The following is a 14387-nucleotide window of genomic DNA, read 5'->3' as shown; positions in this document are numbered from 1 at the left end:
GGTTGATTTTATGTGCTTCTCTGACATCTTAGAAAGTTTTTTATTTTGGCTAATTTTGCTTTTCTCCACTGCAATGTTTAACATTGCCGTCTACAAGTACTCATTAATTGCTAACTACAGTTGGAAGGCTAGCTGACACAAGTAATGCTGGTACCACTGCCCTGGTTGGGGTGTGACACTGGCATTGTCCCTTGTGCAATGTATTGAGAAGTGACTTCTACGGAGCATGAACAACATTCGCCCCCGGCTGAATGCAGTCTTTAACTGCTGTAACCTTTTTTTATCTCAGGCACTAACACTTTTTTTTTCTTGTACTCACTCGTGAGTGAATAAATACGGAAAATTGTCTAAAAAAAAAATCTCATGGCACCACTCTCCCCCTCAAAAAGCCACATTATCCTCGGGGTGCAGTAACTTTGTAAAGACACTGACCTTGCGTACATGTATACATACGGTACCATACAAGGGCTTAGAAGTGCCAAATATGGCTCATTTCCTTATTGAATGAATACAGCCCACTATTGTATCCCTGTCCACGCTTGTTTGCATTTTACACCACAACACTTTGGCAACAAGTTATTGCACAATAAGAAGAGATCTCCCCCTGGTGTTTTCCCATTTTTGACATTCAGCCTTCAGCTACTGCGGTTTTACCCTTCAACTAATTTCATAACTTCATAACCCCAGTTCTTAAAGCACAAGTGCAGTTTACACCACTGGTCCATGTTGGCACACTTTATGAGTTGCGACTGTACGAGTAGAGTGAAGGTTGGAGATTTGAGTCCCTCTCTGCAACTAGAAAGTAAATGCTCTTCTTTGAACTTTTTTATTTAATTGAGACAGTTTTAAACTTGCCGCAGAAAATGGTTTCCAATTTCACAATGCGTGCCCTGGTGCTCTTGTGGTGGAGTCTCCTCGTGAGCCACCTGGCCTGGGGAAAACTGGAAATTCCGAGTGTTGTCAAACTCCACGCTGGCCAAAGAACACACATAGAATGTGTACATACATGCCAAAGAGATGAGTGTGAAGTTCGACTTGGCTGGGTGAACCTACCCCCTGAATTCCGCGGTTTTGAGGAGTGCTTCAACGCCACCCAACACTCGCTCAAGATGAGCATCGAGGCTGGACGTGAGGAGGTGCCCAGCAGGCGGCGCGTCACCTGTGTCGCCAGGGCGACAGACGGGGCCACGTTGGAGGAAACATCAACGTGGCTGGAGATCTGCCCGACTGAAATGCTGAAGTGTAAGCTGACGGAGGAACTACCTGCAAACTTGGCCCACGCCAGTTACCTGTGTGCATGCGAGTCTGTAACTATGTGCGGTACAGCACCCCGCTGCGAGGCTAACGGCGAGCTACTTGATTTTCTTGACTTCAATGCCAAAACAGAACCGCCCGTCTATGTGTTTCGAGCTATTGGTCTGGCACCAGGAGACACTGTTACCTGTTTCCTCCTTTCTGACAAAATGGAGCCTCATCTGCAAACCCGTTTTGAGATGACGGTGCCATTGGAATCCGAGACACCAACACCTTGTTTGCAAACCACCATCGGCCAGCAAGTGACCAACACTGAGACTGCAACCTTCATCCCAGAATCCACGACACCGACACCTGGTTCGCAAACCACCATCAGACAGCAAGCGTCCACCACCAAGACCACAACCTCTACCACAGAGACCAAGTTGTCCACACCACCCACATCTCCAACCAACCAGTGCCCTTTGACCCCCTGCGACTGCACCGCGCCCTGGCTTCTGTTTGCCTTGACTTTGATTGTGCTCATATGTATCATTGTTAAAATTCTGTACAGGTATGTGAAACAAACACCCGGGAATCAACGCACTTGGGAATCATTTCATAATTATGTATACAAGCTCTTAAAGGAGTAAACACAACCACTGAAGCCTTTAGTGACGGTCCCTTTGAAATCAACTTTGGAGACTAAGGCAACCATCCTTGTAAACTTTGAATACAAAAACATGGCTCTGAATTTCAGAGACATGAAAATAATCACCTGACCCGTGACATGGTACTCCATTCAAAGCAAAAGACTTGCATATATATCACAATGTATAACGCTGTATAATATCACCACGTAACTGCCTCAGCATAACAGTCTGGTCCTTTTTCAAGTCCAACATGTGGACTTCAGATCCAGCTTCTGTCTACAAATATGGACTGCTGTTTTGTATGGGGGGCTCTATGTTTGTAGAAAGCACATTTCGCATCATCAGTGTCAAAATGGGAATAATTCCCGCTCAATATGTAGAGTAGTTTGTTTGATTTGCGTTTTAAAGAGTCAAAGCCTTTCCAGCAATCCCTGCTCACCACGTCCCAGGTGTAATCTCTGGCTATACATGTACATGGGCCAAATTTTTTGAGAAATGAGTTGTTTCTCGTTTTTTGAAATTTGAAAGAAAAAAATTAAACAGGGAGAAAAAGTTCGTTTTTTTCGTTTTTCAATGTGAAAACGAACAACAGCATAATTTATGGCTCCAATATGCAAGAATGAAAAACAGGTCCATTTTTCATGGTGTAATGTAAGAAACATCTTTGTAAGCCATCAAATCAAACATGGCTGATCTGGAGGAATACAAGGAGTTTGTTGCTTTTATAGTAAAAGTAGGAGCAACTCACAGGGAAATTTCATCATTAGCAGTGATCTGAGATGTCCTGGACACTTCCTCGAAATTACGTGCGCAGTCGAACAAAACTGGGATTAAACTTTAAAACCAGATTACTTTCATTTTTTTGCTTTCAACAGAAAGCAAGAAATGACTTCTGCATCTTTTTCCTCATGTTTTGTTTTCAGAATCGAAATATGGAAAACAAGTTGTTTTGATTGTTTGATATTCGTTTCCAAATCTAAAAACGAATGAACGAAACGTACACAGACCCATTCCCCCATCATGGGTTGTTTGATTATACATGTATAGTATTCAGCATAATTATTTATTACAGTATTTAACTAGTGTTTTTACATATTTGGTTAAGTAGTCATTTGGTTTTGTATGCAAGGCTAGCCAGAGTCTTACTCTTGCCAACCACAGGCCAGCAAAATGACGAAAGTCTAAATACCAAGAATTTTAAAAATGGGTGTATTTATCTGTATTAGGACAAGGGGCATGTGCACTTGATATTAAGATTTTTCCCACCACTACTGCCCCGGAAAAAGAATGAATCTGTAAATCTTACATGCAGAGGAAATCTGTATTGCTTTGGGAGTGGTCATATCAAGCAAATCCCAGAGTAAATAAGTTTGAAGTTGTACTTTGGAGTGGCACACAAATTGTGAAAATTATGTACATATGCAGTACTGTATGTTTCTTCTCTTCCGATAAAATGCTAGCAAGATTCATGTTTTGTACCATTTTTTTCAAGTCTGAAACTTCTCTAGAAGGTATCAAAAAAAGAGGATAAACAGTGTCTGTCTAGGACTGTGCCGAATATCCGAATAACCGAATATTCGATCGATTGTTGAATATTTGAATTTTATTTTTTTAATTTGAATATTGAAATGTAAAATTCATGAAAAAGGAAGGGAAAATTTTCTTCTGTTTCAAATGAGAAAAATTGCACTATGGAGGCTTTTTTCTAGCAAATTCAAATGAAAAGCGTCAGAAATCTTACAACCATTTCTAAAGTACATGTTAATCATTCATTAAACAATTTAAAAGGAATAGACATTTTCAACCGGGCAAGAAGTCTTGTTCACCTCATAAATCTTGCTACATCATGGCTGGAGATACTCGTAGATGTGAGAAGCTATTATATTGATCACAATGTATAATTGTGTGTGTTATTACAACTGATTTTGTATATGTTTGTGCATCAACAATGTGCCGGTTGGTGCAACTGAGTATTCAGATATTCGATCAAATTGAAGCTTGAATATTCAAATAGTGAATAATCCGAATTGACTCGGCTTTACGTCTGTCACTGATATACATCTGTTGTTAAATTTCACATTAGAGTTACATTGCCATGTAAGGGATCCTTTGTAGAAAGAGTGAATGCGGTGTTTTATCTTCAGCTCAATGTAAGTTTTAATTTAACGCTTAAATGCATTATGTCTGTAAAAATGTGATACACTTGGAAACCTAAATTGTGAAAAACGTCTCAAGGTCTGCTATTGTGCATGCATGTCAGTGTTTCATGATAGTTAATGCTAATTGAATTTAAGCAATAAATGTTCGTAACTGTTGTGGCTATTGCACCAATGTATGCGTTAACTAAAGACTTCGACAGTTTGCAAGAGACAAATAAACAATATACATGTCGGTGAAAACAATCCACATCGGACGGTCAATTTAGGGCAAAAATGAACAGGACTGTCACCTTAGTAATGAATCGCATTACAGACACTGCGCATAGCACCAACCCCTTTTTTCACACCACTTTGGCTGTTAAATGCGTAATTGTTAGATCATGATAGCTACACGTACATTACATCATCAGGGCCAACACAGTACAGTAAACCAACAGAACTTTCTTTGTAAACACAACAGAAAATGGGGAGACATAAATTGATAATGGGCTCCATTTATGAAGAGTGAACAATTTTACCAAGTGGTCATCTTCTTTGGGGAAACACAGTGCAAGTGCACACTTGTTCAATTACATCTGGCATAGAATATGCAGTAATGATGATGATGGTAATGACATCAATGACAACGATGACGGTGACAATGGTGACAGTGACAAAAGGTGATATTGACACAAATTACCATCAATTCCCTGATGTGATTTTGACTGGGTACTCACGTATCTCAAAACAGCCTCTTTGCCTGCAAGTCGACTGAACTGCTCCCTGGCAGCGTCTAGGTCCACGCCGTGGTTCTGCCGACTACTGCCAAAATGCGCACCATCCCTGCCAAAAAATGAACCACCCGTAAGAAACCTGTTCATCAATGATATCTCAAGCAAGTAAATTTCCATTGAAATACTGTTTAGAAAAGAATTTTGGGGTTTTCCAAAGGCCACAATAATTTTTAACAACAGAGAAGCTTTGAGAAATGAAACATTAATCCCATTCTCTGGAGGTTCTACCCACATGCAAAACCAAGAAGAAAACAATTCCAAACAGAAATTGCCTTTTCAACAAACGTGCAGAAAAGCCGATTTTCTTACCCTTTGAGAAAGGAGGCGTTGAGGCAAGCAGCAGAGGAGAAAATTTCTTCAACGGAGCTCATGACAGCCTCCGACAAACCCTCGTCGGGTGGGGCTGCCTCCAGGGTGTCTATGAGGATCGCATCAACAGTCGCTATGTGGTCATCGACGGAGATCTCCCGGTGGTCCACAACCTCACTGGAGTCCTGGGGGAAGAGATGGGCAGACGGTCAAGGAAAGCTAGGCTAGTCAAATTCAACTGGCTATGGCTCAGAGCAGCACATGGTCTATGGGAAGTGGCTTTGATTTCTAGCCACAGCCATTAAAATTCAGACATATCGTGCTCCGTGGAAAATAAACACAACAAAGAACATGTGACGTGAGTTGGCCTGCAGGACTTGCTAAGCTCCATTGGTAGAACACTAGCATGCAGTGTCATAGCTACGCCAGTCGGGGATCTCAACTACAGTGTTCTACCTGGACGGCAGAACAATGTCGTGGAGATCCCCAACCGGCGGCCGACCGGCCAGATGCAGTAAGCTTCATGAAACAGCCCACCGACCGGCACAAAAATACTTACAAATATTTTTGCCCAAAAGAATTTTTAAAATTTGAACTCTTAATCCATTTGGAAAGAAAAACTCACTGGAAAGCGGTCTAGAGTGCCATTAAGCGGGCCCCTGGACCCTTAGCCATGACTTGGGAGACACTGGTCGTTTCGCTCCCTCCGTTTGCTATTATTAAATTGTCCCACACTAAAATACGGCTGACTTATAACACTGCTTGCATGATATTCCAGAAGTAACTGGCTCGAATCCCAACTCAGTCAATTTTTCATGGAAAACCCCCAAACTGTCCCTGTACGATTTCGGCCGTTTGCACTCAAAAGACAAAAAATCCTCTGTGATACACACTGTCACAACAAATGCTCAATATGTTGATTGACAAGACCAGACACAAGTAGCAGGGTGAACAATCACAAAGAAATGATTCTGTCGCACTTCATAAGAGGAACTCGTGACTTGGCTTAAGACCGAGACGACTCGTTTTGGTCTTGTGCTGGTCTTGTGGGATCATGTGATGGTCACAAGACAGCTTAGCTAAAACACTGCAAATGCTACGGAGCACAAATCTTAGTTTGACTCCGGTTACTTTTTTGACAACTTACGCGTACCTTTGCACAGGTTGCCAGTAGAAAGCAGTGATTGCCTCCGCTGAAGATGGCTCTCACCCGCATTCTTTCCGTCTCATCTTTGGTTCCTACCGGTGTTCTTTTTGACAGTCCCCGTCGTAACCTGTGAAAGTTTGTGTCTACCTCATAGTTTGTGAAACTGTCTGTCTCCATGTCTTCTGCGCTATCCTCGTCCCTGTATGTTGTTTCGGGTGCCAGCATGTCGCTGTTCATGTCAAAAATGCTTTTGTCCAGTTCTGCGACATCGTTTTCAGATTGCACTTTCTTGAATTCTTCCCCCGCTGGCTCGCCCGAGGATTCTTCTGCCTTCTCGTGACGCTTGGGCACTTTGTCGCCGATAGTATCTCGGATGGACTCTCCCTCGGCCCACGGGCCATTGACTTTGATCGGAGCGCTTAGGCTCCGTCGGTAGACAGGCCGACCAGTTGGGGGCTCGTGCGTTAACAGGCCAAACGAAAACACGCGTCCGCTTGTACGGATGAATGCCAGGGTGTGACAACTGGAAAAAACAGCAAATCAAAGGTAAGTCACGCTGGCATAGCTTCCATTTATAACGACTGACTTCATGACCTCACACGCATTTCATTTTGGGCATGTACGTGCACTGTTGCAACACTGAACTAGTTTTTTCTAACCACAGAATCTGAAACGTCAAAATGAATGCCCACACAGACAAATCTATTAGTTTAATTGGAAAATTTTTCCTTTCCCCTAGTCAAAAAAAAATTGCTGTCAAAGTGTTGGAAAACACTAGGGGATAGACGACATATTTGCAAACCACTCACGAGTCTTGACGTGGCTCCTAAGAAAGGAAAAATTAAAAGAGCGCCCTCGATTGTCCATGCACGGAGCATACAGAGAGAGCCAAGGTGCAATAACTGGGCACTCACCTCCCACAGGCAATCTGCGTGACCTCGCTGCCCATGAGCTCAAACACTTTGCGGGGGTTGATCTCGTTGCTGACTGAGCTGTGGCCCAGCTGCCTGTCTGCGGCTGAGCCAAACGTAAACACCCCGCCATCCTGCAAAAATCATGTTGTGGGAAAAAATTGAAACCGACATCATGTAGACGGGCAAAACGAGCATCTCGCGGTGGCACTTTTTCACGTCTGTGGAACTTTAAAGTGTAATAAGACTAGTTAATACTCTGGGTAAATGCAAAAAAGCATAGTGTAATTGACGTCACAAAACATTTGCAGCGAAATTTGCTGCCATTGATGTGTGCACAACGCTTGCAAATAGGTAGCACGAATACCTGATCTGACATCACAATGTCGCATTTGTGTTCACTTTTGCGCCACGTATGATCCGGCCTTTTGATACTTTGCTCAAGAGACACTGTTGCTGAATAATTTGCATTGGCCCTCAGAGAAGTCCTTCTTGAAAGGAGTCGTTATTCACTGATACTCACCGCAGTCAGGACGGCTGTGTGATTCATCCCACATGCAATGTACCGGACCTTTTGTGAGCGAAGACTTCTTAGGAGAGTGGGTTGCGACCGATCTGTTCAAGAAACATCAAATGAAACACTCGTGGTCAAAGGCTTTGAAACAGGCAACAGGAAGATGATTTCACATGTCTTTTCCTAAATGGAAATATCTCGAAAAATATGATGAATGTTTTTGGCCACGAGATGAAGTTCATGTGTCGTCTCAGGGACTGGTTAAAGTCATGTGAGTGAATGCAACAGTTCATTTTGGAATTTTTTGCCCTGTCCAACGTGTATTTTAACACTGTATACTCAGTGTATGCCCCCGAAGGCTTGTGGAAAAAAAACCATAAGTGTACTCGGGTGGGAGTCGAACCCATGACCTCTTGCTTATTAGTGCAGACGTCTTAACCACTCGACCACCGAGCTTGGTTGGAATCAGATGTAACAGCAGGCATCTCGAACAACTATTTCAAAGATGGTTAGCCGACACAAGCAAGCTCGGTGGTCAAGTGGTTAAGACATCTGCACTAGTAACCAGGAGGTCATGGGTTCAAGTCCCACCCGAGAACGTTTATGGTTGTTTTTCACAAGCCTTTGGGGACATACATTAAGTATACAGTGTTAAAATACACGTCGAGCAGGGCAAAAAATCCAAAATTAATTTCGTCCCCGGCACAAATCCATCTCTGAAATGGTTGAATGCAACAGTGTTAACCTTCTGTATCGTTGATGCCCAGCTGTCCGCAGTGGTTGCGACCCCAGCCGAATATCGTTCCCGAGACCGAGACCACAAACGAGTGTGCCCCGCCGCATGCCACCCGCATGACCGGCAGACCGTGCAGGGACGTGATCTCGTTGGGCCTTTCTAAGCATTTTTGCAGAATGTGGCCGAGGCCTAGTTGGCCATAGGTGTTGTCTCCCCACACAAAGAGCTTGCCCCCTGAAGAACAAAACATTTCAGAAATTATAGCCGATATTACTGATAACATAAACTGGATTCGTCCAGCAGGTATATTTAACTCGTACAGAAATGGCATTAAAACCAAATGGCCATTATGATTTTCGTCAAGCAAAAACCCTGTGAGAGTTTTGAGTAGAGTTTGTTTCCTTGGTTACCAATCAAAACTCAGATTCAAATCTAACGCCACCTAATATTTACAATCATGGCAAATGACTCATAACTACATTTGATTTTCAATGAGACAGTGTGCTATTTCAAAAAGGCACGGCCAATCAAGAACCAAGCACGCATGCGGGCTGGCATATGGACGCCCTGATGGGGCAGACATCGCGCGCGCGCGTACTGCTGTTCTCCAATGGCCTCGGACACGCTTCAGTCTGGGTGTGCGCTGTTGGGATACCGAACTGGGTCATTAGAACGAACAAAGTTTGAAAGTAAGCACTGCTGTCCCATTTTTGTCCTACCTCTTGTGAGGGCGATAGAGTGCGCTCCTCCGCAAGCAACTTGAACGACATGGTGCACGGATAGTTGTTTCAGTAATCTAAACGTAGTACCAAATGATGTAATCGCAGTCAAAGATAAGAATTTATCAGTGGCAAGAAGTTGATACACTTTGAATTATTTATTTCGCAAGTTAGGAAAAAGTTGTACCGGAAAATAACTTACAAACGGGAACAGACACATTTATTCTCCTTTGCCTTGTTTATAATGTGGGCCTCTTGTCACAATTGCCATGTTTCCTCCAATATTTCATTGGTAATTCTCTTTAACCCCTTCTCGACGGGAATTTCTTTCTGAAAGCCGACTCCAAGAATTCCAGCCTCGCTTGGCCACAAAGGCCACCTGCCAAACAGCAAATTCTCGGTTTGTGGCCCAGCGTGCTCTGCATGCTTTGAATTACACGGTGAAAAGGCTGATTGTTCTGTGGCATGCGGCTCTACTCAACCTTCCACATTCCCGTTGCCTCTTTTCAAAGTGGGGACTATTGTGAAGCTGGTGATTATGATGCAAGCTCGGTCTTTTCATTTCTGGGCTACACACAAAGACCAACTACCATATATACAAGAGCCAGGGTCTGCCTTCTTTCACCGTGTTCGCTCAAGCGTGGACCAAGAATAATAGCTGAAAAGCAGGCTGAGGATCTCAATTTTTACGGTGTGTCTTAACGAGTACAGGCATGAAGGGGTTAAACCAAGCCAATTTGAATTCAAAAGTGCCAAGAATGTGTAGACTGCAGATATGAGCAACACCACCATAAAGCTGTGCCGAATATCTGAATAACCGAATATTCAATCGATTATCGAATATTACTTTTTTGAATTTGAATATTCGAATGCAAACTTCTTGAAAAGGAAGGGAGAATTTTCTTCTGTTTTAAATGACAAATTGCACTATGGAGGCTTGTTCCAAGTCGATTCAAATGAAAAGTGACAAAACCTTACAACGATTTGAAAAGTACAGTATTCATTAAAACTGTAAAAAGATACATACATTTTCAACAGGAAATAAGTATTATTCATCTCTTAAATCTTGCTAAATTGTGGCTGGAGATACTCGCAGACCTAAGAAGCTATTATAGTGATGATAATGTACAATTGTGTGTGTTATTGCAACTGATTTTGTATACATGGTTTGTTCCTCAACAATCTGCAGGTTGATACGACCGAATATTCGGATATTTGATCAAATTGAAGGTGAATTATTCGAACTGACTCAGCCCTACACCACCAGAATGTCAGACAGTGTTCAGCAAAACTCCATTTTTTTTACATTTCCAAATGTCCCCCAAAGTTCTTTTTCTGGAATCATTGTCTTGTACACACCACCCAATCAAAGGAAATTTACAACCTGAATTCCTTTTTCTTCACAGACTGAGGAAATAATGAAACCTCCCAAAGAAATCCAGACCACAGGCTTGGTGAAGTAAGGTCGGCCCAACACAGGATTGCCACGGAAATCCTGAAAACCAAGATCTAATACTTTTCTAAGGCTAAGTCAATTTGAATAATTCACTATTCGAATATTTGACCTTCAATTTGATTGAATATCTGAATATTCGGTAGCACCGACCGGCAGACTGTTCATGAACAAACCATATACAAAATCAGTTGCAATAACACACACAATTGTACATTATGATCAATATAATAGCTTCTCACATCTAGGGGTATCTCCAGCCACGATACCTCTTGCCCTATTGAAAATTTCTGTTCCTTTAAATTGTTTAATGAATAACTTACTTTTTAATGGTTGTAAGATTTTTGACGCTTTTCATTTGAATCTGCTCAAAAAAGCTTCCATAGTGCAATTTTTCTCATTTAGGCCAAAGAAAATTTTCTCTCTTCATGAATTTTACATTTGAATATTCAAATTTGAGAAACATTATTCAAATATTTGACAATCGATCAAATATTCGGCACAGCCCTACACTTTTCCAGGATTTTCAAGGACTTTCCAGGACCAAAACATGACAAGCAAAGTGACATTTACTGCCCTTTTGTAGCGAAATAATGTTTGGTATTAGGGACTGGACAACTGCCATAGCTTCTACTAAAACACCCCACCCACAAATTCTGTATTTTGATTGGCCGAAAGTGCGTCATGTGACGCTTGCTAGTTTAACTATTTTTGCACTGCCACTCCAAAAAGACAATACACATGCAGCCTCACTCTGAAAAAGAACTGTACCCGTAGCAACCGAAGAACTAATGCCATAGCAACGAAACAGCATGAAGAGTAACCAGGGGTGTATTTTGGCTCATCAGAGTTGACTTGACTTGTAACTATCAGTTTTTGACTTTTGACTTGGCTGGGACTTGTCAAATTGACTTGCTACCACCTTTGCAGCTCATAGCGGAAACCTTTTGGTGAGGTGTCATAAAACAAACATTGACTGATTCATCTCTTGGTATTTCACCTCAAGAAAATGGAAGGGTCCTTGGATCACTTTGGGGGCAAGTTTTACAATGCCACTCGAAGCAGTCAATACTTGTATGCTTCAGACTGACAAGGATAGCCTCTTAGTTTATCATCACTTGGTTACCACAACAAAGTGGCCCATCAAAAATAAACCCTCGCATGATTTGGATTTCTATAGCTTTATTGTGACTTCTAATCCTCTGACAACATGATTCTAGGACACAATGTTCTTTCCAAATTTTCCAAGACTTTCCAGGACCTTTCAGCCAATACTTTTTTGCATTTTCCACAACCCTGGGAACACTGGTGATTTTCTTCATCGGTTTCTGGTTCCCTCTGGATCTCGACTGGCTTTTTTTTTTTTACCTACCTAGGACGTCTCTTGCATTCTCTTCCCTCCGTGCCCAGCCCGCACTGTCCACAGCTGTCATCCCCCCAACTCAGAACGGTGCCATTCTCGGCCGTCACGACAGTGAACGCGTCCCCACACGCGACACGCCTGATCACGTATGTCTCCAGTGCCGTAACTTGCCCTGCCGGAAATTGATAACGACCCACAATTATCATTGTCAGAATTAATCAGCGCTTTCTTGACAAAGGACTCAATACCACAAAATAGATCACAGGGAAGCCATTTTGTTCATGTTCCCTGAATCTACTCGATTCAATGTAATCTGTTGAAAGCGGCAGCGCCAGACAATTCAGATTGGCTCCAGTAAAAACAGGCCAAAAAGGAATGACGTTGCCGAAAAGAAACAGTTCGGCCAAAATATCTATGAAGAGTTCCATATACAGACATCCCTTGAAACCCTGCGCACAAACCCTATGAGACTTGTCTGAAAAATTCCAAGTATTTTCTAAATGATGTCCGAGTATAAAACTCTTTCCAATACCTGGAGTTCTACCGGGCATATCATGGCCTAACTGGCCTTTGTCGTTGGACCCGCAGGTGTACACCGTTCCATCTCTAAGCAAAAACACGGAGTGCTGCAATCCGCACGCCACCTCACTCACGTGCCTCCGTCGGAAGAAGCGCACTTCCCGCGGCGTGGATATCAGATCGAAAGACTGGTCGTTGGGCCCGTCGGTCTCCGCGTCATCTGTCGGTCCTTTGTCTAGACCCAGTTGTCCGTGGCACGTGGCGCCCCAACAGTACATGCGCATTGTTCATCAATGGAATCGGCGCGATTTGAACTTGAGGGAATTAAATCTTCTCGGCAGTTTGCAGCAACAGGTGTCACATCATGCTCCAAACGTAATGGCTCACCAGTAAATCTGTAAAAAAAAAGAAGAAATGGCATAGATTTATCAACCAAAATGTCCATACTGGACAATCAAACTTTTTAAGTGTCACAACAGTAACCCCAAGTTTTTTCTAGACCCTTTCTTCTGTAGGCACTGAATATCCCTATAACTATGGCATTTCGCCTCTAACGACCAGCCATGGGACGTTCGAGGGGTAGGTACTAAACCCCATTTTGTTGCCAAAACCCACCCTTCAAAAAAATTGGGAATAGCTTATAAACACTGCTAGGCACCTGGTTCAAAGCACATTGGTGAGACACTCTTCTGGGCCAATATGAAACTTTTTCACTTTTTTCATTTAACAAAAATGGCTCATTAAATATATAACTAGGGGGCCCGGGGTACCAACCACATGACCACCAAGCTCCCATATTTGAAGCCAAGACGGGTCTTCTGCACTATTCCACATCCTGGGCACAACTGTCGCCTCTGGAAAAAACCTACATGATGTAGGCCAGGCTGAAGAATAATGTCTTTTTAAACGTCAAGTTTGACATGCCCTTCTGAGACATACTAACATGACTGAATCATGTTGATTTCCAGTTTCAACTTTCAGACACACTTGGGTTTTAAATGTCATTAATCTCATGTTTCCATGGAGGTCAATGTTTCCTACAGTACACCGCTTCTATATTACTAGGACAGGGAAGTGGAGTTCTGTCATTTACAAATGAAGTTCCAAGCTAAAACTCAAACTGAAATTCCCAAGTATTTTTCCCAGGCCTTGCTTCCACAAATTATTGTTGGGTGCAGTTACATGTAGTCGATCTGTGTGATAGCTTGATCTTTGGGCGATCTGTCGATCTTACTGTATGATTTGTGAGTTTTCACATTGCCGTCAGCCAACTGCCTTTGTTCCCCACAATCTACGGTTGTGAAAGATTGTTTTGACAGACGGAAGGAAAGAAAGGCCACCATTTTTATTAGTTAAATTACAAATGTGCCAATTCTGAAAATTTACATTAAAAAAAAAGGAAAAATGAATTAGGTTTATTCCCAACATGTCCAATGGACTTTTACTGTTAAAAACATAATGGACTAAATTCATTTTTTCTCCTTCAACCCTAGGTTAAGTCATGTAAGTTAACTGTAGGGAAAAAAATGGAACTTTACCGTAGAGTTTTACTCTTTTTAAAAAATATTTTCTGTCCTCCACTGTCCTCTGATATTGGAAAAATTTTCACACTAGGCTATGTTTGTAACCCAATAATAAAAAATATACTGGCCTCAGGCCAATTCATGGTCAATTTGAAGCAGACATTTCACACCGGATTGACCACGGGACAGTTCAACACGATCGCTCAATCTACCCCAAAATAGTGTGGGTACGTTGTCTGCTGTGGGAGCCGAAGCGCGGCACACAACGAACCCCACAGTTCCGGGGGGGGGGTAGAGGCGATGGTGCTGATCGAGTGTTAGCGCCAAACATCAGCCGCCGGTCATGCAGCGCGACTGCGATAGTACGACGAGTGC

General features: G+C 42.5%; 1 protein-coding gene across 6 annotated transcripts in view; it reads right to left on the bottom strand.

Moving 5' to 3' along the window:
* The window catches only part of LOC110977497 (putative E3 ubiquitin-protein ligase HERC4), a 41091-nt gene that overhangs the window by 26395 nt on the left and 309 nt on the right, over positions 1 to 14387 (bottom strand). For 5 of the 6 annotated variants that reach the window (XM_022231700.2, XM_022231701.2, XM_022231703.2 and 2 more), the window contains exons 2-10: positions 12503 to 12884; positions 11980 to 12142; positions 9155 to 9231; positions 8445 to 8669; positions 7709 to 7800; positions 7189 to 7319; positions 6281 to 6797; positions 5128 to 5312; positions 4762 to 4867 (exon numbers count right to left, since the gene is read on the bottom strand). In XM_022231700.2, coding sequence (XP_022087392.2) covers positions 4762 to 4867; positions 5128 to 5312; positions 6281 to 6797; positions 7189 to 7319; positions 7709 to 7800; positions 8445 to 8669; positions 9155 to 9231; positions 11980 to 12142; positions 12503 to 12773 — 1767 coding nt within the window. In that variant the 5' untranslated portion in view covers positions 12774 to 12884. Of the gene's footprint in view, positions 1 to 4761; positions 4868 to 5127; positions 5313 to 6280; positions 6798 to 7188; positions 7320 to 7708; positions 7801 to 8444; positions 8670 to 9154; positions 9232 to 11979; positions 12143 to 12502; positions 12885 to 13263; positions 14383 to 14387 lie in introns of those variants that run through there. The other variant, XM_022231704.2, reaches the window with a different exon arrangement.

Source organism: Acanthaster planci, linkage group LG19 (genome assembly GCF_054643075.1).
Source record: "Acanthaster planci isolate LZ-2023a linkage group LG19, COTS_SCS, whole genome shotgun sequence".
NCBI lineage: Eukaryota > Metazoa > Echinodermata > Asteroidea > Valvatida > Acanthasteridae > Acanthaster > Acanthaster planci.
Note: the sequence above shows the minus strand (reverse complement) of the source record. Positions and strands in the feature narration are given on the sequence as shown.